This window comes from Prinia subflava, chromosome 1 (genome assembly GCF_021018805.1).
Source record: "Prinia subflava isolate CZ2003 ecotype Zambia chromosome 1, Cam_Psub_1.2, whole genome shotgun sequence".
NCBI lineage: Eukaryota > Metazoa > Chordata > Aves > Passeriformes > Cisticolidae > Prinia > Prinia subflava.
This window is the reverse complement of record NC_086247.1, coordinates 127,041,226-127,068,262: the sequence shown is the minus strand read 5'-3', so window position 1 is coordinate 127,068,262 and position 27,037 is coordinate 127,041,226. Positions and strand designations below refer to the sequence as shown.

Below are 27,037 nucleotides of genomic sequence, written 5' to 3'. Positions count from 1 at the left end.
GAACAGACAAGTGGGTCTGTGCACGCCTGAACTTCTGAACTTTGGGGTAAAAGACAGGTCCAAGGAGGGAATATGTGGCAGGTGGTTCGGGAAGGCTGTACCTTCCCAGTACCTCAGCCAGTGGGGAAAGGAAGAGGGCAACATGCGGTTGGGAGTTTAGGATAAAAGGAAGCTGGGTGTGCCCCACTGGACTTGCTCCCTTTATTCCAATAAAGTTGCAGGACTCCTCTGTCTCCTCTATGGACACTGGCTTTTCATAGTGTGATTTTCCATACAATCGTAGAACGAGTTTGGCCCTACATTTATTCATCATTAAACACACAATTTCCAATTTTAAAGCCCGTACAATCCTGTTGGAAGCTTTCCTGTTTAGCACTATTCTCAATCCTCAAACTCTTCAACTCATACCTGTATGCCAGAGCATCAGTTCTTTTAAAACTTTTGTGCAGGTGGCTGATTTTGGAGGTATGGGGGGGAGAGGCGAAGGGAACTCTGGAAAAACTGTGTGCACGCAGGGGCCAGGGACAGCCTTTGCAACCGAGGCACACCTGGGAGTCTTGCAAAGCCAATGGCCCAGCACTGCTCCCTTTGTTGTCCATCTCTCACCATCGGGTTTTGTGATTTTGAGCTCCCAGGCTTGTGTGATGTGGTCGAACAATAAGCCCTGGGACTTGTCATAGAACCACAGAATGGTTTGGGGTTGGAGGGCACATTGAAGGTTACCTAGTTCCAACTGTGGGCTAGGACATCTTCAATTAGACCGGGTTGCTCAGTGCCCCATTCAATCAGGCCTTGCACATCTCTTCCTATTTTTTTTTCTTCCCAATGCAATGGACCGCTGTTCTTCGAAAGTGCAAGAATGAGCTTGACAATGCAAGAGAGTCCACGAGAAACTCAGCTCTTCGAGCAGGGGTTAAATGAGAACAGCTTTGTAACGCTTTCTCGTTTGCACACCGGAAAATGAAGAAGTGCCAGAGCGGTTTTTACCGCTGTTTTTAACAGGCAGTTCCCTGAGAACGAGCGGCTCTCGCTGAGGGTTTGCGATCGGCGCCGCCCCGGGCGCCCCGCCGGACCGTCCCCGCCGGGCCGCGGGCAGCGCCGCTCCCCGCTTCCCCTCGCCGTGCGCACGCGCCCGGGCGGCGCCTGCGCGGCGGGGCGGGCGGCGGGGCGGGCGCGGGTCTGCATCCGGGTCGCCGCCGTGCCCATTGTCTGGGGAAGGGGCCCGGGGCTCGGCGGCGCTGCACCCGAGGGCCCCTGCCCGCCCGCCGCCCACCCGCGCAGGCTTTAGTAAGTGATCCGCAGCGGTTCTGCCGGCCCTGTCCCGCGGGGGTGCCGCTGTGCCCGCGGAGCGCCCCCGGGCGAGCGGGCGCATCGCTGTCCCTTGGGCGTCCCGCGGTCCCGGCTGCGCGTCCCGCTCGCGTCTGGCCGCTGGCGGATCACGCCGAGGCGCGTCCTCGGGGAATGCTGGCTGCTCCCGGGGCGCCTGGCGGCCCCATCGCCCGCCCAGCCCTGCGGGGCCGCGGGCAGCCCGCGGTGCGCGGTGCCGTGCGGCTGCCGGCGCCTGCAGGGAGCACCAGCGCTCCGCCGGGAGGGCGGACCGTGCCCTGCTCACCTGTGGCAGCGGGCGTCCCCGGGACCCCGGCGCGGCTGCAGCTGTCGGCGGCCCTCGGGACTGCCCCTGCTGTCACGCCCGCGCTGCCTTGTAATTTAAATGCCCTTAGCGATGCTGAATTCTCTTTATGCCACCCAGTAACGACACTGTTTTTTTCCCTGCAGTGGACCGCAGTTCGAAGAGGAGACAGGTGAAGCCTTTGGCAGCTTCGCTGCTGGAAGCTTTAGATTATGATAGCTCTGATGACAGTGATTTTAAAGTTGGAGATGCTTCAGGTAAATATGCTTTCTCATCTCCTCGGTTCAGAATTATCTCATATTTGGTTTATGGTTGCTCATTTAGTATCATATAGGAGGCAGAATGCTTGTGGTGAGTCTGCTGGGACATGGAGCCCCTTGAAGGGAGTGATTTGATTGGATAACTGGGGATCAATACTTCAGTTGTGATTATTTTTTTACAACAGTAATCTCATGATTGTGAAACAAGTTTGGGTAGAAACGTTTGAGTAGCTTCTGTGCAGACTGCATTAACTGTGTTTATCACTCTTGAGTTCTTCAGTGTAGGGATTCTTTTTTGAATATTCACTGCATTTAGTATTAATATAAGAAGAATCTAAAGCCATTTTATTTTGAACGAGTCTGGATAATAGTTTGTTTTGGACTTAAGAACTTGACTTTTTCTCAAGGTTAATTCTACTCGGTGAGTAAGAACCTAAAGCAAAAAGATAATATTTTCTATTTTTATTGTTTTTTTACAATAGGCAAACTTAAGGTGTCCATTCAGATAGAAATATGCAGAAAAGTGTACCCATTTCATAGTAGAAGGAAGTCCTTACCACAGAGTGTTGTTGCTTTGTAGGCTTTTCTATATGTGCAGATTCCTATATCTGTGGTGAACATCCACAGGAACTGAAATAGACAAGACGACCAAAATAAAATTTGTAAATTAAAGTATATTGAAGGAAAGGGGAAGAAGGGATAGGACCATGCTGATCAACAAACTGCACTTTAGATGTTCTGTGGCATACGCTGAGGGAAATAAACAAGAAGATGCAGGATGTATAAGATGCAAGGGAAGCATTATGGCAGCTTATCAAATAACTTGACTTTGTTATTTCTGCACTGGGGATGGTGGTGTATGTTTTGTGTGAATGTATAGTGCAAAAATGTTCCCATTTGAAGGCTTATTCTTTAGCATTTGGCAAGTTTCTTTGTATTGATGTACTTAAAAAGGCTTAATAATCATTCACCCAGTGTCAGGTTTAAGATATGCTCTAATGTTCCTTGTTTGTGGTTTGTTTTGGTTTGGTTAGTTAGTTGTGTTCTTCTCACCACCTCTTCACCTACTTAGACATATTTCCCTTGGTTGTTCTGGTAGAGCAGGCTGCAGTGTCTTGAGAGAGTAAAACTGGTGTCATCTTATCAATTTAATTTTAAGACTTTTGGGGGCTTGTTTCATCTACTCTTTTAATTGTGTTCTGAGGCTTTTTGATCCTTTCTTTTGAATAAGGAAATAATTTGCCATAAAAGGAAATGATTTTTAATTACCAAAGAAAATCTCCCTGTTTTGGAACAGTAATGTAGGCAGGATTTAAGGGAAAATGAGGATTGGAAAGGGAGTATGGGTGATGAACACATAATTCAGAGCAGGGTATTAGTTGGTCAAAAGACGGTCATTAATTAAAAATAATGAATGCAGCTTCCTGACTCAACAGTGTGTGAGTGCAGAAGATTCATTTGTAATTGCTATCCTTTTTGACTTTTAGGACATTGTATATACATAGAGGGAGCTGATCAGTATCTAGACTTGAGTGTATTTCAAAATCAATTTCACTTTGAGGAAGTTGAATGGATTTCCCTTTAAATATGCAACACTGAATTGAAACAAGCATATGAGGAAAAAACCAAGTTCTACTTAAAATGTTTTCTTCTAATTGCTGTTTTATGTTCCTGTATCTCATGAAGTGTTGTTTTAGCATTTCTGAACCTATATCTATCATTTGTAGGAGAAATTAATGTTCTGTTTAATAAAACTTAAAATATTGTGAAAACACTTCAAAACAGCAAGAGAATTTGACATCTTGTACTTCATTTGAAGATTTTCAGTGTGGAAAAAGAAATTTGTGAGGATTTGGAGAAGTTGGGGAAAGTTACTACAAATAAGAGTTTCTTATGTGTAATACGAGTTTAAATGAATAGCTGCAGAAAATCTGAATCAGAACATCTGTACTGGTTTAAAATGAAGCTGGTATAACATACTGTTAAATTTGCTTGCACTTAGTCCGTTTCAATTTGGCTGGAAGAAGTGATTAAAGAAAGGGACTTCCTTACACACACCCATATATAGGACTCTCCATGATCAGCTTGTTGCAAATCAGTATTTAGTATTTGCCTGAATTCAAAATGACATTGTATAGTTTGCTTACAAAAGGAAATAAGTGTGTCAGAATTAAGAACCAGTCTGCATTGAGTATAAACATAAATTCTAGTATGATAATTCCACAGCTCCACAACATATGCTTATGTTTATTTCATTCACAAATGCACATATAGGTGTTTAAAATAACAAAGCAAATGTGAAAAGTAGGTTAGAGGATTATTTAAGTATGGAGTTAAAAGAATTCTGCAGTTGTTTTCTCCTGGATGACTGGTTTTTGTCTATATATGTGAGCTTTAGGATCTCCAGTGGTATGTATTAGTAGATGATACTGTGCAAATATATGGGGACTGAACCCAGAACACCTAAACTTTTACACATCTTCATTGTTCTGCCAGATTTCTGGGAATATGCAATGCAGTTAGGATTTGAGAAGTTGCTATTAAGTGCTTTTAGGAAGCAGCTGGCATTTCTGAATTTTTGTTTGCAGACTCCTTCCTGGCACCTTGGTAATTTTTTTTCATTATAAAAATATTTCAAATCGCTTAACCTCTATTTCCACCCAAAATCCACAGACAGCACAGACTTTTACTTACAGTCTAGTTAATTTCTTTTCTTTTGGATTTAGGTCATACCAGTGTTTGGTTAGCCTTTTCTGTTTAGAAGATCTCAACATTCTGACATCTCTGTAGAGAAACTGATTTTAGAACTGTTACATTCTTGTAAATTTACTTAATGTAAATAGTTTTCAGGCCTCTGGGATTTTCATTATGTTTATACTGAACAAAGTAATTTTTAATGGCTTCTCTGTTTCTATTAGTAATGCCATTTTCTATAGTACTGTATTCTTCTGGGTTTTGTAAACATCTTGAAAAAATTGTTCCATGAGAAAGACTGCCATATGTAATCTTACTGTGGGATCAATCCAAAAAACTGTCCCTTTGGAGTCAGAGTGTACAAACATGTGACTTTGAAATGATGGTGCTGTAATGTATTCAACTTAAAGCTTTTAATGGAATATTTCACAATACACATCAGTTATTTGAAGTTTTGCTTTTAAGTTAACCAAAGCATGCTTTGGGGAGTCCTTTTGTTCATTTTTTTTTCTGCAGTGGGAGCAGCTGGAGATGCAGTGATGTCAGAAATCAGAGTACAGGTCTAGAGTAATTCCCAGCAGAACTCCAAAGCAAGAATTTACCACTTTTCTACTCTCTCATCCGTGAACTCAGTCAGTTTTGTCAGCACATATACTGAAATTGAAATCATAGAGAGGAATGTAGTGGCCTCTGAGCAAGGATCATGGGTGAATTTAAGGACTGGTTCCTATCGCAGTGTAACTAAGAAGAAAAAAACTGAATGCTGCCTTTGAAGAACTCAGTCCTGTCACTACTTCTGCTGCTAGTCTTGTTGACTCAAATTTTTACATACATTCCATTTTTTTTGGTGTTGCCTGACTTGCATGTATGTTGTGCACTATTCTTGCAGTTGAAATCACTAGAAGATCTGTTTAAAATAAGTATGATCTATAGAAATGCATATATTATCTATTCTTAAAAACCTGTGTTTCGATCTAGAAGTACATAGTTGCAAATATCATTATCTTTGTGTAACTTGTTTCCTCTTAGCACAATGGAGATTGCACTTTTGCTTTCTTATACAGGATATTGTAATATAAAGAAATGTTTGTGAAGGATCAAAACACTGTAGTGTTTAACAGTATTGAAATCTTGATGGAGAAACAATTATCTTTGTTTTTTTAGGCTAAACCTAAATGATAGGCAAGAATAAAGTTGCAAGGTGTTTCAGTAGACAGTGAAGATAAAAGAAAGTATTGACTAAGTTAATCATTAGTAAATTATCATGTATTTCCATATTAATGTGTAGTTCCTGAGACTGGAATTCACAATGGCTTTTTCTAATTGAGAGAATGAAAAATACTGGCAGTATGTTCTTTTGGAATGTCTCCATCCCAAAAACTTAGTCCATACAGATGTCTGCCACCCTAAGTAAAACTTTGGAGTCACTGACAAGATTTTCAACTTCCATTTTCTTTGGAAGCACTGGGATTTCTGTTATTCCAATTGCTTGCTGACAAACAATTGGCAGGGCACCCAATTTCGTAAGTGTTCTAACATTGTCAGTGGAGCACTTCCTAATGACTCAAGTCAAAATAGGGAATGTTTTGTTTGGAGTGGTTTTGCAACCTGAATAGACACCTTTGGGAACCAGCTAGCTGAGACAGATAATACCTTAGCTCAGAAAGCTTATGCAGAAACCATAAACCTGAGACTATGGGAGGTGGAATAAGGAAATTAAGATGCTAAGGGCATCATTCCATTATAAGTCATGTCTCTGGTTCTGGTTTTCCATTGGTTCAGGACCTTTGAAATATAAAGTCATGTCCCTGTTCCTCGTTTGTGATTGGACCTTTGCCCTAATGTATGTATTGCTGAGTTAGCCACGCCCCTGGGTTTTTGGATGTTGCCCTTCGGACCCTGCGGTCTCTGTGTTTGTTATTTCACTACCACTGAAGTTCTATTTTCAGGCTCTCCATCATTCCCACTCCTCTGTTTCTGTCACACTTTGCCCGGCTGGACCCAGAGTCACAGTGCTGACTGATCTGTGGCGCCCGAGCAGGGACCCCACATCAGGGGACCTCGGCCGACCCAGCCGGCAGGACTTCCCTCTGTGCTGTGGATTGTTTTTGTCAGGCCTAACATATTTCAGCGGCTGTGACAGACACCTACTGAAATGTCATATGACATAATTATTGCTAGTGTAAAAGTGAGGAAGCGGCTTACTAAATGACTTTCCTTTGTTCCTTTTCCATCATTTTTTCTATTAAACTAAATACTTGTTTTCTGAAATGTGTAATTGTGGATCAGTGGTCAGTTTTGTCTCCTGCTCTGCCTAGTCTCCATCTGCAGTTAATACATATTAGATACTTCTTTTCAAAGCATTCTTTGAGAGGACAGTTTCTCTCCATAGAGCTGTAGCATCTTAATCTATATTGGTCTGGTTTTGTGTGTTCTTAATCATGTTACTTTAGACAGTTTAATTTTTTTAACTGCCAGCACCACCGATGTTGAATTGCTGGTAGTCTACCAGTGTTTAATCATCATATGCAGCAAAATAGCATAGAAAGCCAGGGGCGTATATCTAACTGGTGTGTTAGATTCCCTTTCTTGGCATTATATTGCAAGGAAGGTATTAAGCCTTTAGTTCCTGCTTATAGTTTTATTGATCATAACGTAATGGACCTCTGTATCTAGTAGACAAATGTGGTCACAATTTTACCAGTTACACAACTCTGCCTTCAGTAATTTAAAAATTCTTATTTTCTATACATGATCTAGGTTTTTCTGCCTCTTTTTTTACATCTGGTTATTAATATTGTAGCTTTCTAGTTAGTTTAAACATGTCCTTAAGGTATTACAGAGTCTTTATTTGTGATGTCTAGATCAGATATGTGCTTTTGCATGTTTGGTATAGCACATGTGCCAAGGATTTTTTTGTGGTATTGGAGCTGTTCTTCTGTAAGGAAGTTTATGGCCAGAGGCTGTTAACACTTTTAGTAGTGCTTTCCACATTTCCCATCCATCAGGATGCAGGTACCTTGGGTGAGGAATTGTACATGGTGCTTAATATGGTGTTTTAGCAAAGATCACTAGGTAATTTCACATAATCATGTCAAAGGGTAGATGTTTGCCTTATTGTGGGGGGGAAAAAAAGGGTTAAGGACCAATGGATAAGATGGTGGTGGTGGAGTGACATTAACCTCATCTGCATCCTGGTTTTTGTTACTGCTCTCAAAAAGAGGGTATTGTAAAGGCCACGGTAGGCTCTTTGTGACACGATGGCTAGATTAATACTGAGTAATATTATTTAGCAGTGATAACTTGGTAGTTGCTTTCTTTGTTGCATGCTCAGCTTTTCAAAGTTCCAGGATCCTTGATTGTATTCATTGTAGGTAGATTAGCACTTCACAAAGACTCAAACAGATAGGATTTGGTGTGAATTGAAGTATTTTCTAAAATGATTTCAAATGCTTCTTGTCTACTATTTGGAATTTGTTATGCTTTGTTAGTGCAAGAGGCAAGTCCAAATTTGAGTCTATGATTGCCTTTAACCAGCTTATCCTTTAGAGTTCACTTAATCAATAAAGCTGTTTTTAAAGAGCTGCTTATAAGGCGAAATACTGCATTGAAGAATCAGACTGTCTGCTGTGAGTGGTTGGCCAGGTACTTCTGTAGTGCAGCACTTGCTCTCTGTATACATGAATTTTCATAGAATGTTGAAAAAAAAATTGTGGGGTGTCATATTTAAAATTGTTTGTTAAATAGTCCTGCAAAAAACCCCAGGAGGATTTTTTTTGTTGACTCATGTAATGATTTCAGTAGGTTTACCGTGAAGTCTTGTGCATCATACATATTATACAAGACTCCACAGCTGGGTGGAGTGTTTCTTTATATGTTAATTCTGTAGCATAATGTTCTGTTCTTTTCAGAATTATCCTCTTTAGATTTGACTGCCACCTGCTGTTGTGCTTCGTAGAGCTAAAGATACAAGATGTAGAGGAATAAATGATGTCTTTCTCCCAACTGTTATCTGTCATATTTGTCCTCAATGGAACTCTGTATTCTTCACTATTTGATGGTGTATCTGGCCCCATCTTTCACTTAGAGTAGCTTTACTTCTCTCCTATAGGGAATGACATGATATGGTTGCCAATTTGAAAGAGCCATTCTTTAGGCATTTCTTTCAAGGAGAAAATTGTATACTGCAGCCTCTTCCTCAGTAAAAGTGCAGCTGACAGAAGAAGACCTGCAAAAATTGCTGTTATCACAGAATAGCTCTTTCTAGAAAAGCACCTATCACAGTGGATGCATTCAAATCAAGGAGAGATATATCATACTATAGATAGCTCTGGTGTGTATAAGAACATATAAAGGAGAGTAGAACGCAAAATGTGCAGGCAGAAGGAAAAGAGAAATAGAAGAAGAGAAATGAGTGAAAATAGTGATTATTTGCTCTCTGCTTTAAATTATTGCATTGTGTAGTATTGATGTACAAGAATCTGTGTTAGTAAATTAGAGTGTTGTTGGAGATCAAACTATGTCGAGACTAAGATTCCCTCCAATACAAAACTTAAATTGCAAGAAGTCTTAAGACTATTTAGAAAGGCATCAGCACAGTTAAAGGATCAAAACAAATGTTTGTCATGGATTTATGATGGGGAAATAATGAAAGCCCAAGTTAGAAATTTCAGGTAATTTTAACATGGCAAAATCTTGTATTACCTTATTTACAGTAAGACAAATCGTGCACATAGGCACTTGGCACCTGTGAAATGAGATACAAAATACATATTGCCTTGAGCATACATATGGCATTTAATCTGTGATATGTCTAGTATGAGAGTATAGCTTTGGGAGTTACTTGTAAAATGTTTATGAGAACTGGCAAGTATCATAGAATTTTAGAATGTTTCATCTGGAAAAGACCTTTTAAGGTAGAGTCCAACTGTTATCCTAGCACTGCCAAGCTCACCACTAAGTCGTGTCCCTAAGTACAACATCTGCATGTCTTTTAAATATCCCCAGGGGTGGTGACTCAACTACTTCCCTGAGGAGCAGCCTTTTCTGTGAAGTTTTTCATAATACCCAACCTAATCCACCTCTGTTGCAACTTGAAATTATTTCATCTTGTTCAATCCCTTGCTACATGTGAGGAGAGACTGATCCACCCTGTGCTACAACCTCCTTTCATGCAATTGTAGAGAATGATAAGGTCTTTCCTGAGCCTCCTTTTCTCCAGACTTCTGCTCCAGACCTTTCACCAGCTCCATTGTCCTTCTCTGGACACACTCCAGCCCCTCAATGTCTTTCTTGAAGTGAGGAGCTCAGAACTGGGCACAGATCTGAGGTGTGGCCTCATCAGTGCCGAGTACAGGGGCTCAATCACTGCTCTGGTCCTACTGGCCACGCTATTGCTGGTACAGGCTAGGAAGCCATTGGCCTTCTTGGCCACGTTGCTGGGTCTTGTTCAGCCAAATGTCAACCAGCTGCCCACACCCTTTTCCACCTGGCAGCTTTCCATCCCCTCTGCCCCCAGTCTGGAGTGCTTCGTCATCTTGATGGCATTCAAGATGATGTGCTTCATGACTTTTTAGGGTCAGGCTGGTGGGACTGACTGAAGTTTTTCCTTCTGACCCTTCTTGCAGATGGGTATCACATTTTTTAAACTTCTGATCATCTGAGACCTCCCTGGTTAGCCAGGATTGCTGGTAAATGATTTAATGTGGCTCATTTGGGCCTACAGACCTGTGTGTGTCTGATCACTGACCATTTGCCCTTGGATTATGGGTGCTTCATAGTGCTCCCTGTGTCTGTCTTCTAGTTTAGGGGGATACCCAGAGAACAATGGCTCTTGCTGTTAAAGGCTGAGGCAAAGAAGGCATGAAGTACTTTTCCTCATCCTTTGGCACTGTTTCCTTCCTCATTCAGTAAAGGGTGGAGATTGCCTTTAGCCTTCCTTTTGTTGATTATGTATTTATTATATTTTATGGCAGTAGTCAGATTAAATTCTAGTTGGTCTTTGGCCCTTCTAATTTTCTCCCTCATGTAATCCCTGTAGTCCTCTTGAGTTGCCTACGCCTTCTTCCAAAAACCTTAAATTCTCCTTGTTCTTCTGAGTTCCAGTCACAGCTCTCAGCTCTCTGTTGAGGCACATCGATCTTTCTCACTGCTAGCTTGTCTTTTAAAATGTCCTTGAAGAATGTCCAGCCTTCCTGTACTGCCTCTCAAGAGAGCCTCCTGGCCATGCCTCTCAACAGGGCGCCACCTCTCTGAAAGTCTGGGATAGAAGTTCTGTTGACCCCCTTGCTTGCTTCTCTGAGAACTGGAAATTAGCATTTCAAGTTTGGTCTGCCCAAAACACTTCCAGTCATCACATCACCCACAAGTTCTTCTCTGGTCGCAAATAACAGGTCCTGTGGGGAGTCTTCACTAGTAGGCTCCTTCATTTTCTGTGTCTGGCAGTTATCTTCCACATGCTCCTGGAACATTCTGGACCAGTTCCTCTCTGCTGTATTATGTTTTCAGCAGACATGGTAAATTGAAGTCTGCTATGAGAATGAGGGCTGGTGGTTGTGAGACCTCTCCCAGCTGCTTATAGACTATTCCACTATCCTCTTCATCCTGGTTGGGTGCTCTTTAACAGACTCCCATCTGTATTGCCTTGTTGGACTTTCTTCTGAGTCTTACCCTTAAACTGCATTGTCATTACACCCTAGACAGTCAAAACACTCCCTAATATATGGGGCTGCCCACCACCTCTCCTTCCTTGCCTGTTCCTTCTGAAGAGTTTATAGGCATCCAGTGTAGCACTCTGGCTGTCCATGTTAACTCATGTCTACATGGGTGGCACATATATCATAGTTTTTTTACTGCTGCTAAGTGGCTTTCCGCTCCTCCTGTTTGTTGCCTGTGCTGTGTACATTGGTGTAGAGACACTTCAGCTGGGCTATTGATCTCACCAACCTTTTGAGGGAACAAGCCCTAAGTCTTACAATGACTGTTTTCAGTTGTGTCCATGTTTTCTAACACATAATAACCCTTGTGTCTTTACTACTGTGGGGACATCCATTCCGCTGAGGTGACAGGCCAAAGGACCTTTTTAGGATGTTGTCCCCCAAACAGCAGTGTGCTGCCCCCAGCCATCTCTAGGGAACCTGGGTTTATTCCTTTCCCCCTTCAAATCTAGTTTAGTCTTCAAGTGAGCCCTGCTAACTCCTATGCAAAGATCCTTTTCCCCCCTCTTTGTATCTGGTGTGCCCTGTCTGTTGCCAGCAGGCCTGGTATCCTATAAACTAACCCATGATCAAAAAACCTTTAAAGGTAGTCTGAGCCAACCCCCTCCCTTGGTAAGAGAAACTTCTTTCTTTAGGCCAGATTGTTTAAAGCCCCATTCCACGTGGCCTTGAATATTTTCAGTGATAGGGGACCTGCATGTTCCCTGGACAACCTGTTCCAGTGACTCACTGTGATCATTGAGAAGTTTCTTGTGTCCAACCTAAACCCTACCCTCTTTCAGTTCCCCTGGTTCCCCTTTTTCTGTCACCACAGGCCTGGGTAAAAAACTCTCTCTTCTAAGCTGTATTCTCCCTGGAGCCTTCTCTTCTCCAAGCTGAGCCACCCCAACTCTTGGAGCCCGTCTTCATGGAGTGTTGTAGCCTTCTCCCCATTTTTGTGATCCTTCTGTGGAGGTACTCTCTGAACAAGGAAAGGCTGAGAGAACTAAGACTGTTCATCCTTAAGAAGAGATGGCTGAGAGGGCACCTCATCCATACCTATCAGTGTCTGAAAGGAGGGTATTGAGGATGGACCAGGCTCTTTCAGTGCCAAGCAATAGGACAAGAGTCAGCGGGCAGAAAATGATGTACAGGAAGTTCTGCTTGAAACTGAGGTAAAACTTCTTTAGTGTGCAGGTGACCGAGCACTAGGGCAGATTGTCCAGAGATGATGTGCAGTTTTCCTCACTAGAGATATTCAGAATATATACAAGAACTGTCTGGATGCAATCCTGGCCAGTTTGCTCTGGGATGACCCACTGTGGTCCCTTCCAACCCTACCCATCCTGGGATTCTGTAGCCAAATAAATTATTGCAACTTGAAAACAATTTTTTGGATTGCATGTTAGTTAATATTGGTTTTATTTCTTGTGTATGCCTGACTCATATTCTACTCTTTCAAAACTTAATTATCTTGTACTTTGATTGCTACAATTAAGGCTAATAGGTGTGGAGAAATGACTGAATTATGTTTTTCTCAAAGACTGTAAAAAAACCCTGTGTTTTTTCTAGATCTCTAAATGTTAGAGCATATGTTGGAAACTTGTAGTTTCTATTAGCTTGTAAGGGGATAGGTAGCTTTGATGTCCTGATCAGTAATAGTAGCACTTACAGACTTTCTTTGTCAAATCTTCTACATGCAGAAAAAGGCAAAACTGAGCATTATATTGAAGTAACAACTGGCTAATCATTGGCAGTGTTCTTTGGGGTGGAAAAAAGTGCCCCATGAAATGACATGCTGTGCACACCTACCTCAGTGCCTGTTTGTTTGGATTTGTATAGAGCTGAGTGTGCAGAGAAATTTTCTCTGTAAGGTGATACCAAGTGGTGGAGATTTTTGGGTTGTAACTAAAACAGTTAGGATGTTGGTTTTTTTAATTTGCAAGCATCAACATGTTTCATCTTTTGTCTATATGACAGTGGATCAAGAATTTGGTGATGGCTTTGATCCAACTGAAAACTGTAGCCACTTAGTTGATCTCTGCATTGGATCAAGAATCTATATTTTCTTTTTAAAATTTTTTAAAGATTTTCTGGATTTTCCTTCCTTAAAACAGTATTATGAATCAAAATCAGTAGGTCCATATAAAAGGAGTGATAACAAAGTGGATGCTGTTTATAAAAAGTTTAACAAGTTCACTTGTAATTTTTCAATATTTTTTACATGTACTTTCTAGCAAAAATGTCTCTTTTTTAATATGAAAATCTTAATTCTTTTCTGTTGCTCATGTTGGCATGTGTTAATTAATGAAATAGTGAGTACACACAAAACAGTACCATATGAGTGGTGTACGGTTAATGCATTGTAGTGCAGCTGCGGTGCTGAATGAGGCATAGTTTTGTGGGATTAATAAGTGAACTAACCTTGGAAATTAAAAAGAGCCCTGAAACCCAGAAAAACAAAGATAAATTAAAAATGAAGGTGTGGGATTATCCATATTATTATTAGAACTAGTTATGCAAACTCTTAATTTTGTAATTTCAAGCCTCTTCTATTGGATAGTTATTTTATTTTGAAGATGTAGAAAACACCTCCAGAAATTAAAAACTGGAATGCTCTTTCTTTAAGATGTGACTTCACATGGAAATTACTCTGTGCTACTGCTTTTTGTTAATATGAGCTGCAGTTCAAAGGAGCATATAGTGCTCATTTAATAAGTTCTACCATCTTTTTTTTGGCATCTTAAAATGCACTCATGTTTAACAGATTCTCAACATAGCACTCGAAATAGCAATATTTGGAAACCAGCTGAAAAAATAGGTGGAATACCTTATGAGGGAGGAACATGCATCATTCTTTTGTTTAACAACTTGCTTCAAGAGATTTTATTTTTGGGGGTACATTTATGTCGGAACTTTTTTTAAATTTTCATATGCTCAACAGATTCTGAAGGAAGTGGTCATGGGAGCGAAGATGCATCTAAGGACAGTGGTGAAGGTTCCTGTACTGAATCAGAAGAAAATATCTTGGAGGAGGAACCGGCAGAAGAGAAAGTAGAAGAGCAACAGCCAAAAACCTCCACTGAAGAAGAAGTGCCAACAGCAGACAAAGATGTAATTAAGACTGAAAAGAAAGAGCAAGAAGAAGAAGAAGAAAAGCCAAAAAAGAAGAAAGAGAAGGAGAAAGCAGCTGAACCTGATGCTGTGGCTGAGGAACAAACAAATGAACCAAAAAAATGGAATTTGCGCAGGAACCGACCTCTGCTGGATTTTGTATCAATGGAAGAACTGAATGATATGGATGACTACGACAGTGAAGATGACAATGACTGGCGGCCTACTGCTGAGAAAAAAAAAGGGAAGAATGCACTGAAGAAAGAGGGGAGTGATGGAGATAATGAAGATGATGAAGATGACGGGAGTGGGAGTGATGAGGATGACAATGATGAGGAAGGTAATGAAGAAGATAATAGCAGCACGGCTAGTGATGGAGGATCCAAGAAGAAGAAGAGTAAAGTTCTTAACAGGAATAATGCAGATGATGAGGAATTGACAAATGATAGCCTGGCTCTTTCACAAAGCAAGAGTAATGAGGTAGTGCAACCAACTTTCTATAATATATCTGTTGACATATGGAAACTACTCCCCAGTAACTATTCTATTAGTATTAAAAGTTAAACTGATTGGCTGGACTAGTGTTCACACAATAATAAATGAATAATAAGTGAAGCAGGAAAAATTATGCTAAATAGGCACTGCATATTAAATAACCTTACTTGGACCATTTGACCAATCTAATGCCACTAAAGTCAATAGTGGGGCTTCTCTTGGCATTACAGAGATTGGGTTAGTACGAAAACAAATAGGAGGTCCAGTATGCAAACCAACATGTTAGTGAGACTTCTAGTTCTGTTTTAGTGTAAATGTTGTATATCTGTCATATTATGAAAGTTAAAAGGATCTGTGACATAATCATAAAATAGATGAATGAGGCATTATTTTTTGCCCTGTTTGTGACAAACATCAAAGTCTGAACAAAGTTCACTTATAGAAGAATTTTAAGTAAAAAAATTAGGTTTTAGGTTTAAAATCAAATAGAATAATTATGATAATTTATGTTGGATTTGCTTATAATAGTCACAAATAAACTAATTTCTTACCATACTAAAAGCATTTGGGTATTATGGTTAATATTAAATATCTTCTGATTACAGAATGTGAATATTATTTATATAAGTGTTTAATAAAGTAACCTTTTTTCCCCTATGCACAATTACAGTTGCCTTGAAGATTGTGCCTGTGGAAAAATTAAGATACCAGTTGTCACTATGGCTGACTTCATATTCTTCAATAGCAAAATTCTGAAAATAAAAATAATTGCTATAAAATCAATAGTCAGTTTTCAGGATGTAATCACAATGTCAACATAACATTTGAGAATTGGTAGTGATCTGACATTATTTAAAGTTCTAATGTTCCCTTTAAACTTAGTTTAAATGTGTAAAATGGCAGGGGACTAAATAGAGTTTGGATTTGGTCCATAGGTATTATATATATTTCTATTTATATACTATTGCAAGTGAGCTGTGATGTTTTAACTTCTAGTAATAATTGGGATTGGAAAAAAGGCGTGATTTGTTTGGGTTCTTTTTCTTTTTTAACTTTTTGTATAGGCATCTTCTTTCCTTATCAGACTCTGTGATTTTAGTATTATAACCTGCATTTTCTTGGCTTAGGAGCTGAAAGTTCTCTACCAATACTAATGTTCAGAACTTGAAACAGAGAGGCAGTTTTCTTTCAGAGTTACTTCCTGTGTCAGAAGTGAGATGTGTGGCTACATTCTTAGTGATGTATTCTTCAGTTTAATTTCCAATGGCTTGGAGGAACAGACCTATTTCAGAAACCCAGAGCTGTCTCTGATCTATCTTCTTTGGAGCTTCTTAGTATGCATGGGTATAATATTCTATTCTTGCCTTAGATTTAGAACAGTGATCAGAACATAAAATCAAGATTTGAAAATCTGAAGTTCAAATTATAATTTTGTAACTGATAATATATTGCATCTAAAGTGCTGTACTGTTTATGAGTAGGTCTTTATCCAGAGGTTTTGCAAAAGTGAGTATCTACAGACTGAATTATAAACTGTAATTTTCAGGTTTCCGATACTCAATATATTTTATTGTAACAGTATATTCTCCACTGCTACAATATTTTAAATTAGTAAAAAAGGAAAAAGGAGTAAAAGGAAAGTTTTATCTAGCAGACACATCTACCAAAATCTCATCACATTGCAGAAACTGAGTTCTTAGAAAACAGGTCTTAGATGTTCAGATCCATAATAAATTTAGGAAAGAATATCCAGGTAATTAGTTCTGAACATATTATAGTGTCTTTATATACATTCTTTCTTTCTTTCTTTCCTTTGCTTATTTTTGGAAGATGGAAACTGGGGAGGGAGTTGGGGAGGAGTTGTTTGGTTCTTGTTTCCCTGTGATTTTTATTTGTTTACATTTTACAAAAGTTTTTTGAATTATGCATATACTTTATTTTAGCATGTGCTGTAATTAAGTACTACGTACTTTTCTATTGTATTATGCACAGTATACAAACCTAGCTTTCTTTCTTGAACTCAAGCATCATTAGTAGGTAAATGGTGCTTTTCTGTTTTATTATATAATTATATAATAATTATTACCACTTTAATAGGACTCTTCCATTCTCAATGAGGAGGTTATTGTATTTTTAATTTTTTTCTCTTTACAGTTAAAAGTCTATGGGCATATAGCTTGAAATGCTCACTTTCTTCATTAGCACCACTGAAATGAGATTTACATAGTGATGCAGCTGAAATAGTTTCTCCCACTTCAGTAGGAGCAGAACTCGTTCAGGAGTTGCAGCAGTCACCATTATATGTAGAAGTTTCTGTGTTTTGGATGAGTCTCTCAGATGCTTACGTAGACTAAAAGCAGAGGAGAGCAGCACACTTTCCAGATTGCTCCCTCACCATGCCTGCATAAAAAATAAGTTGCCCAGCTGCTTGCTTTGACCTGGTAGCTGTCTTCACGTGCCATGAACCTTAATGGCTGGGGATCCTAACATTAGAGCAAAAATTTGAAACCCTTTCATCATTGTTTGTTTGTTCAGGTTTTTTTTGGTCCATGTTTACATATGTTCTCTCTGCCTAGACAGCTAATGTTATTTCTGTGTTTTTTACAATGCATTTCCATTTCTTAATTTAAAGTAATACTTTGTTTTGTTTTTTTTTTAATTGCCAGACCTTGGGCTTCTATAGCAGTAGAGATTACCAATGTCTTTTAAACTTCTCTCAGTGAAGCCAAATAACAGTTTAAATCAAAAGTACTGTCCAAAAAAGCTATCTTTGTAGAATTGTGACATCCATTGGACAAATCTGTGCCATAGCACAGTTAATGTGTCTAAGTTAGGGAGCATCCACTGCCATTTTCCTATTTGTGATGTGAATGGTAAGCTAAACACGAATATTTTGAGTAATTATGGGCTGCAGTAATGTCCAAGTTTATTGCTTTCCTCAAAATGCTTTGTCCTAAAAGGAGGATGTTGGAAAAGGTGCTCCATAAGTCTGAATTCTGTATCAGAGAATCTTCTATTTTTCACAGTTAGTTGCCTTCCTGTAAGCAGTGTGACTCTGTGAATGTTCTTTTCTACTTCTACATGGGCTCATGTTGCCTTAGGCATAGTATTGGTGCTGTATTTATAAATGGGGGGTTGGAATTAGAAAAAAAATACGTGAGAGGGCATCTTTCACCTTAATTTCTTTTTTTGGATGCTGCAGTGATTTGGGAGTATTTTTGCATCTTTGACATTTTGAATGGTACCATTAAACTCTGAGCCTCTACTTTGAAACTATTGCTGTTTTTTTGTACCGCAGTGGGGTTTTTTCCACTGTTGTGCTTACTTTAATGCTTCCTTATATGCCTTCATATTACCAATAAAGGTAGTTCAAGCTCAAGTATAAAAAAAAAGTGAATATGTATGGAGGCCGTGAAACTGCAGAAGAAACAGTGGCTCCGTGTCACAATGATAATAGTAAGAAGACAGTGTTTATTAAGAAAACTATTTTTACGTATAATTTTGTTTGGTTTATGAAGCACTTCTCTGTGTTTTCTTAGAAAAATTCCCCATGAAAACTCACAATCTGTTTAAGAGCCGTGGTTCATATTGTAGTTTGCCAGAACAGGGCAAATTCTTACTTTTGTATATAATCAGAAGAACATATAGTTTTAATAAATCATATGGTTTTGGACAGATGCACGTAAATTTGCATTAGAACAAAACCATACAGAGTTGATAATTTGTTATATTTTATGTAAGTAAAAACTTGACAGGCTCCTATTAGCTGTGTATTCTTGGCTTTTTCAGATCCATGTGCTTTTTGAATTTTAAGAAGATGAAGCAACTTTTCTGAATGTTGGAAAATTTGAAAGTCACCTTTGGCCTTTTTTTTAAATTTTGATTTTAAATGATTATTAGGTATTCCAATTAGTAGAATATAAATGGTTCAGACATATGTTTCTGTGTTCAGGAAGTGACTCTCCCCTGACCTCTGGATCTTAACAGGTCTACAGATTGCACTGAGATCCATACATCCCAGCTCTTGTATTCATGAAGGAAGTGTTTGAGCACTTTGACAACAGAGAAGCTTCTAGCTTTTTGAAACTGTTCCATGGTTTTTTGATTGTTGTTCAAAAATTGAGCAAATAACAGATCTTCTGCTTGCTTTAAATAAAATTGAAGTTCCTAGCATAATCTATGTGTCTCCATTTTTCAATATTAGGACTCATTGATCCTTGAGAAGTCTCAAAATTGGAGTTCCCAGAAAATGGACCATATTTTGATTTGTTGCGTTTGTCTTGGAGATAACAGTGAAGATGCTGATGAAATAATCCAGTGTGACAACTGTGGAATAACAGTGCATGAAGGTAATACAACCCTTCATTCTTGTTACAGGAAGAAAACTTATGCTTTGCTTTTAATAAAATTTTGACCTACTTTCTTCAAAAAAAATCTTTCAGTGCTGGGGGATATTTTTTGTAATACTGCATTGATCTGTTTTAGTGGTGTTAACACCCATCTTCTACTTGGCAAAACAAATAAAAGAATCTGTGGAATGGGACATAGTCTACAGATACTGATACAATGAATGATAGTCTGCAAATATTTGGGTTATACACTGTACTTTCAGTGCTTTAGGATATTCTGTTAATGTCTTAATTCTGTTAATACCTATTTCAGTATATGAATTTGATTGCATAATTGGGATATAAGACAATGAGACTAGCAGGCCTTCTAAAAGGAAAGGTTATTTCACCTATATTTTTGCTGTACCAAAATGGCAGAGAGAAGGGGAAGAAAAAGGTATTCTCAGTGGCATTTGTTTATAAGTGAAAACAGCTAGTCTTGAACTTCCTCATCATTTTTACTGACATTTTGAAACAGGGGGATTTTGAAGTTAGAACATACTCAAGTTGTTTTGCTAATTCCTTCAAAATCTGGACTATGTGTGTGTAATAAATGCAGGTGATCTGGTTTTACAGAAATCCTCCAGTAATAATTTAGGTAAATGTATGGAATTTTAACAGCTTTACATGGAAGATGATTCTGTATTGTGTGTTGTTGCTCTTTCTCTTGAAGTTGGAAAGTAGGGGAGACAGAGACATACCTCTTTTGTTAAAAAACAAAACACTTTTTTCCAGGTTGCGGCTTTTTTCCTCCTATCCTGCACTATTTTAGGACTTCACCCTTTGTTTTTTAAGTTTTCCCAGGAAAATGAAATTAAACTACTTCAGTTCTTGAAATAAAAAAAAAATAGGCTTTCATTCTTCAGAAATGTATAAGTCATTTATTTAATGACTGCCTTCATTTTTTTTTTTTTTAACCTGTTTAAAATGTCTTTCTAGGTAGGAAGTAGTTTTATAAATCCCATGCTCATACTTCAGTTTTCTCATACAAGACAGAAAACTGTTTCAAAACAGTATTTTTCACGCACTGGGATGTAGTTCAGGTCTTTGCATGACATCAGTTAGGAAGCTGAGGATGGGATTTCCGTCTGTCATTTGTCTGCCTGTCTTTCTGTCATTTGTCTTTCTGTCTGTCACCATTGTCACTCACGCCTTGCATTGTGTGTCCATGTAGGGACTTTTAACTCCTGAACCTGTTGTGGTCTTTTGAAGAGCTGATCCCTACTATCAATGTTGCTTAGAGAGCAGATCAGTTGACCTATTTTATGATGATCTGGATCACACTGCAAGTGCCTTTGAGGGCATTAGTCAAGTCTTACTGCCTTATTAGAAGTGTTAGGCTCCTAAATTTGTGTCTTGCAGAATTCCTTCTTCTGTATCCATGAAGTTTTTTGGAAAGTAGTGTGCAGAATATATGTGATTTCAGGAGGTGTGGAGCTCCCTGAAAATTCTTCCATAAGATTTATTTAATGATTGTAATGATTGCTGAAGTGAAGAATGATTGTGATAGAAAAATGATCCTCTGCCACTTTAGAATGAAATGATGGCAAATTAATTTTTTATTCAAGAGGAGTACTTTAAAAATCCCCAAAAGATCACTTTCCCATTTTGCTTAGTTTACTAACTTCTGTCCCTACAGAAGTAAGATTATACCTGGCTTTCCTCTAGAGGAAAGTAGTTCCATAGTTCAAAAGTCACTGGAATTTTAGCGGTTCAAAATCTGTTTAGAAGTAATTGCTGCTATTCTTTATACTGTGTTCTGAGCAAAGATTCCCTGTAGTCCCACTGATACAAAGAGTGCAGGGTGTGTTTCTTTTGTTGTCATTGCAACAAAGTAAAATAGGTTAATTCAAAATATTTAATTTGATAGTTTGTTCTGATAAGTTCTGAAGTGTGTACCAAATAATTGACTATAGATGTTGGTTAATTTTCCACATTCATGGTTGATTGTTTAGTTAGCTCTTTGCAATTCATTTTAATAATAAATACTTGAAAGTGTATATGGAGCAGTTATAAAGTTCTGTTTGAATACGTGAAGTCTTAGAGGAAAATAAGCAAGTTGTGTATGTGAAAGTAATTGATGACTGTGATAAAAATGCAAATTTCACAGCAACAAATTGAAGCTGAACAATTTGGAGTTTTACTTGACACTTTATGTATATGTTTCATTACTAGATATGTATGAATATAGTTTCAATGGAAACGGGCATTTAATTTTCTATGTTTTTCTGTACTTAGATATTTTATAATGATAAGTAAGGGCAAGTACTGTTTTAAATCTGAGCTTTTTTCAGTAATTTGTTTAAATAATTGCTTGCAGCAAAAAACAATATTACTGTTGTGTTTAAACCCTTGTCAGCCACCAAGCCAAACACAGCCACTCACTCACTCACTCCCTCACCAGCAGGATCAGGAGAGAATTTGAAAGGTCAAAGCTGGAAAACTTGTGAGTTGAGTTAAAGACAATTTAATAGGGAAAGCAAAAACCATATACACAAGCAAGGCAAAACAAGGAATTAATTCACTGCATCCCATGGGCAGGAAGCTGTTCTGCCATCTCCAGGAGAGCAGGACTTCATCACACGTAACGATTACTTGGGAAGACAAACACCGTCACCAGTAACATCCCCCCTCTCCTCCTTCTTCCCCTCTCTTTGTACACTGAGCATGATGTCATACAGTCTGCAATATTGCTGTGGTCATTTGGGATCACCTGTCCTGGCTGTGTCTCCTCCCAACCTCCCACGCACCCCCAACTTCTTTGCTGGTGTGGCAGTAGGGGAAATAGAAGAGGCCTTGGCTCTGTGCTCATCCTGCTCAGCAATAACAAAAACACCTCTGCATTATCATCACTATGTCCAGCACAAATCCAAAACACAGCCGCACGTTAGCTGCTATGAAGAAAATTAATTCCACCCCAGCCAAAAGCAGAAGTTATAAAAAAATTGGAAACTTTGAAACTTAGTTTGTTCTAGTTATCTTATATATACACATCTGTTGAATGACTTGGAGATTTCTGCACTCCTGTCTGGTGGTCACTGACTGGCTATTTACTTCGGAATGCACAAGTAATACATAAAGATAGCCTATGGTTAAGAAGTTGCAGTCAAAACCAAAACTCAATGCAACAGTTACTTTTTGGTCCTGTTGGCCTAATCGTTCAACTCTGCAGGTTTCCAAAGTAAATTGAAAATTAGTTGAAAAGGTAGTTCCTGTCTAATCATGTCAACAGGGCTTTGCAACCTTGAGAATTATTTTTTAATGTTTATGAAAGCGAAGTTTACTCTTAATAGCATCAGCTTTGATCTGTGCTTTGGAAATGTACACCCAGATCATAGATATAGACCGTATTTATAGTCCTTTGTAGTCTTATATGCAGCTGCTTGGTAGTTTGAAAAATAGTTCCAGTAATGTGCGAGTAATGTTTTGTAAACACATTGAAATCCAATAATTTCTTTTAATTTTTCAAATTTTCTTTAGGAGGTAGATTGCTATGGCTGTGGATATCATACTGTGTCTAGAAATTTGTTATAATATTTGAGTTTTTCAGAGAACAGTCTTGAATGCAGAGTCTTGTATTTATGAATTGGATAGAAATCAATGCAGTGATGTTTACCTGCACTTAGGAAGAGTAGTATGTCCATTTCCTGCAATCTGATTCATTCCAAAATGCGCAAAGCAAGCTGGTGGAATATCACAGGCGTTTTCTTCATAAATTTTGTATGCAATTTCAGGTCGTATTCTGAATGCGCTTGTTTTCTTTTCTTCTCTGTTGCATGGTAAATAACTATGTTGAAGGAGTGTACTCCTTTCACACCCTACATGTGTTCCACCCGGGGTCCCACATGATGATATTGACAATTTGATTGTTCTCCCGCTGAAGACCTTATTTTCTCCTTCTCCTTGTTGACTATTACAGAAACTGTTTTGCTTCACAGAGAGGGGGTCTTACACCCTTGACTTATGCCTTGGTGCTCTGTTCAAGTGGACACCACAGAATCTTTCTGGTGACTTAATGAGGTTTTTCTGTGACAGCCTCTGTTTTAATGTGAAGTTATTCATTAGCTGAAAAAATAGTGCTCTGAGTCAAACCTACTTCTGGACACCAGGACTCCCTCCTGAGTATTTGGTGCCACCACCTTTTCCTCTTGAGGACTGGTGCAGCAGCTGCCTGTTCAGTTGTGTTCCTGTTGGGTTGCTTTCTTGCATTAATGAGCTGTTATATAAGGTCTTCCATGGAAAAAGAGGGATGACAGCTCATCTGGGAGCAACTCTATCAGAACTCATGTGGAAGCAGCAACATGGGCAAGAGTTAGAGGGGAGTTTTCATTCAGACCTAAAGTCATGGACCCTTAATAAATACCTTTACTTGACTTACTGATGAGTTTTGAGATTGTGAGAAATTGTTTCTAATACAACTGTTTACTGTGTGATGTTCATATCACCTGCATGGCCTGCATCACTTGTCCAAAAGCTGTCTTTGCACTGCAGACGTGTCCAAAAATCTATGCTTAGTGGAGTAAATAACTGGTTTGAATTTTAACTGCCTTTAAAACTGCATAAGTAGCATACATGTACTGCTAATGTCATACCCACTCTTACACGATGCATTCATCTGTTAGTTTGAAAAGCCTGTAATTAGTTCATAAGTCCATCAATTAAAAATGTGTTCTCATTTCACATATCAGCCTATCCTTGTCACATCCTCCCTCTTCCCCCAGAAAAGGGAAAAATAATCTTTCTTACTGAATTTGTACAGTTGCTTTTCAGAATTTTTATTCTGTATGTCTTCTTTATACACCAGTCTGTCATTTTGGATAAATGTGTTTGTGCTAAGATCTCGTAATGGCAGGACACCCCCAACTGTGTTGTCAGTTTTTTTGACATCTTGATTGCAGTGTGTCTGAAGATGAAGCCTGGCACACATCGTAGCATGTGCCACAAGTGTAGGTAGTACGCTTGCCAGTTGTTGCCCTCGGGTGAGTTGCCATGAGTTAAATGAGAAAAGTTCTACATTTTTTGAGCAGTTTATTTTCCATCTCTTATCTTTGTTTCTTCCTGTACTTTGATGTGTATGTAAAAAGAGTAAAAATTCTCTTGCTAAAAGCGATAGTGTAGTTGCCATATGCTCTACAGTGTAGTAAAACATTTTTGCATTTTAATTTTGCCCCTTACTGTGGTCTGCTGCTGTCTGGTATAAAAATCAGTTTTTCAAAATTGTGTACTTCATTACTCTCCATTTACTACATAAAAATACTGTTCTGAATTTATGATGCATGAAATTATTAATGCATTTATTTTAAATTGTTGGTCCAATTAAGAATTGAATGAAATATATTTTGAATACTGTGATCTGAACTGAACATAGAGTTTCCCATTTAGCTTGTGTTTCAGAGTATACATAGATGTAGTTGGTGTATGCAGATATCCTCTTTGATAAAAAATTACCTTCCTAGAGAAACAGAGGACCAGCTGCAGCCATGACAAGAATTAGGTCTCTATTTCTGTTTCTCTCAGTGGTATAAATTTCAGAACAATTGTTTTAATGGTATTATTTTAAAGTGTGTGCAATTTCTTTTTATTGACAATCATATGAAAATATAAGCTGCTGATGGAGTAAAATTACTTCAAAATCAGGGAATAAAAGAGTTTGTTTTCTGTATATAATGGTATACATTCAACAGACAACTTGACTGTAATATATAGATGCCATTAACAGAACAGTAAGTGGTGTGAAAATTTTACCTTCTTGAATTTCATGTATATAAATTCATAGGTTGGTATTATACTAAACTGGTTTTATTGTTTAGTGTTAATGGTGTTCAAAGAGGTGACAGAAATGGAATTATGATACAGTAATCTAAGAGTAAACAAACCCGGGGATTTAATGAACTTAAGTTCAAAAGGAGCTCCTAGGGCTATTCTGAAAACCTAGACTTAAGAATTTTTGTGAATGTTAAGGAAAGGCAGCATGCATTTTAAGCAAAGTGTTTAAAAGACAGTTTATTTTCTTTAGTGCGTTTTCCAGTCAAAGGGGTAGATGTTGACTAAATGCCAAATAGGTCAGAGGTGCAGTGGTAATTCTTGGAACCAAACGTGTCTCTTACAGGTTCTGTATCCTTCCCCCTGTTGTCCTTTCAGGCCTTACGTAGTCACACTGTCTGTACAATTGGGGTACTTCTAGAGGGAACCTGAGGATTACCTGCTGGTGCTTTTACTAAGCAAGCCCTTAGGTTGCTTTGCGTTACAACACCAGCAATTCCCAATAATTCATTCATAATGGCTGGATTGAGCAACTTTAAATTTATTTCAGTGTAGCCCCTTAATACTAGGATGGAATGATTTGCTAATAAGCAGGTTTGTATTTGCATACCTATGCATTTTTGAAGTCATGAAAATAATACTTTTAAAAATTTTTGTTAATTGGAGCAAAGTAATTTTTTCAGCATAGCAAAAAAAGGCAGGTAGTAGTAAGTTGAACCTTTGTTGTACTCAGCATTTTTAAGTATACTAAAATGATATATTTAATTTTTATTTATGATTTCTTTAGACCTCGGCGTATACTGAAATTGGCCTTACAACAAGTCAGTGAAGAACAATTACAAATATCTTCTCTGAAACCTAGCTTCAGGGCCAGCAAGGTTTTGTATTGCAGCTTTGGTTCAGCAGCTCTATTTGGCAGTGTACACCAGGTCAGCAGCAGTCTTGTAGGCTGGATTTCCTTTACTTCAGCTTTGTGGTGGACCAGATTCTTTTGATGTTTTTATCAGCAATGATGAATGGTAATCTGATCTGTTTTCTCCAGCTAAAGACCACTCCTTTTTGTTGTAACAGTGTGGTGTTCAGCTTTTGCTAAATGCCATTTAAGTAAAAGAGTAAATATCTGTCAGAGATATTAAACTCTTTAAAACTGTAACGAAGATTTATATACAAATTGGGGCAAAGAAATTGGGTTAAAAATACGGCCTTTTTCCCCCCCACTTTGGAAAAGGACATATATTTGTATTGTTACAGAAATAATGTTTAATACCAACGCGTGTAGTAAGGATGGAAATAATTGCAGCACATTTGTGTCATTTTCTAGGAGGAAGGATAAAAAACAATCAGGTATAAATGACTGATAAGTATAATAAAGCAACTGTTTCAGAATGAAGGTAAGACAGTTTGGGGAAGTCATCATTCTGATTTTAGTAGACTGATGGCACGTAGGCTAGAAAAGCAAATCTAATTACTTTCAATTGAAGCCTCAGTGTTTGAAAGAAACTGATTTTATTTTGCTGTGTGGATTGAGGATAGTATTACTGCATCTATAATGTTAAGAAATTTTTAGTAAGTACTTTTAAGAAAATGTTAATATGTTTAGAAGCCTGAAGGAATTACTAAAAGGTTAATGATTCATCAGCTCTGTGATATCAGTGTGCTTGTACATTAGTGTTATTGCTGAAAAGGAGATTTGCTGGCATCTATTCAAAATTGTGTTATTAGAATTAAAAAAAATTACTTTGTGGAATGTTGCTTAAAGCTGATACCGCATTGTAAGGAAGATGGAGTGATCCTATGCATGAGCTATGTGCTCTTGTATATCCCTAATGAAATTTATCTGTGAATGCACTTCTGCATGTTACTTGTCCTTTCATTCTAGGACACTGTTTATTATAAAAAGAAACTCTGCCATCTTTTTTTAATTCCTCTTGATGAGGCTCATTCTATAATGGAAGACTGCATTTCTTAAGCGGTTCCTGCAGTGTTGCTTATTTCCTG

At 38.4% G+C, this 27,037-nt stretch overlaps 1 protein-coding gene across 5 annotated transcripts in view; it reads left to right on the top strand.

Annotated features, from left to right (window-relative positions):
* The first annotated feature begins 1,105 nt into the window (after positions 1-1,105).
* PHF14 (PHD finger protein 14) overlaps positions 1,106-27,037 on the top strand; it is a 162,151-nt gene continuing 136,219 nt past the window's right edge. For 2 of the 5 annotated variants that reach the window (XM_063411492.1, XM_063411501.1), the window contains exons 1-4: positions 1,127-1,287; positions 1,777-1,887; positions 14,224-14,873; positions 19,093-19,237. In XM_063411492.1, coding sequence (XP_063267562.1) covers position 1,287; positions 1,777-1,887; positions 14,224-14,873; positions 19,093-19,237 — 907 coding nt within the window. In that variant the 5' untranslated portion in view covers positions 1,127-1,286. Of the gene's footprint in view, positions 1,288-1,724; positions 1,888-14,223; positions 14,874-19,092; positions 19,238-27,037 lie in introns of those variants that run through there. The other 3 variants (XM_063411478.1, XM_063411486.1, XM_063411509.1) reach the window with 2 other exon arrangements.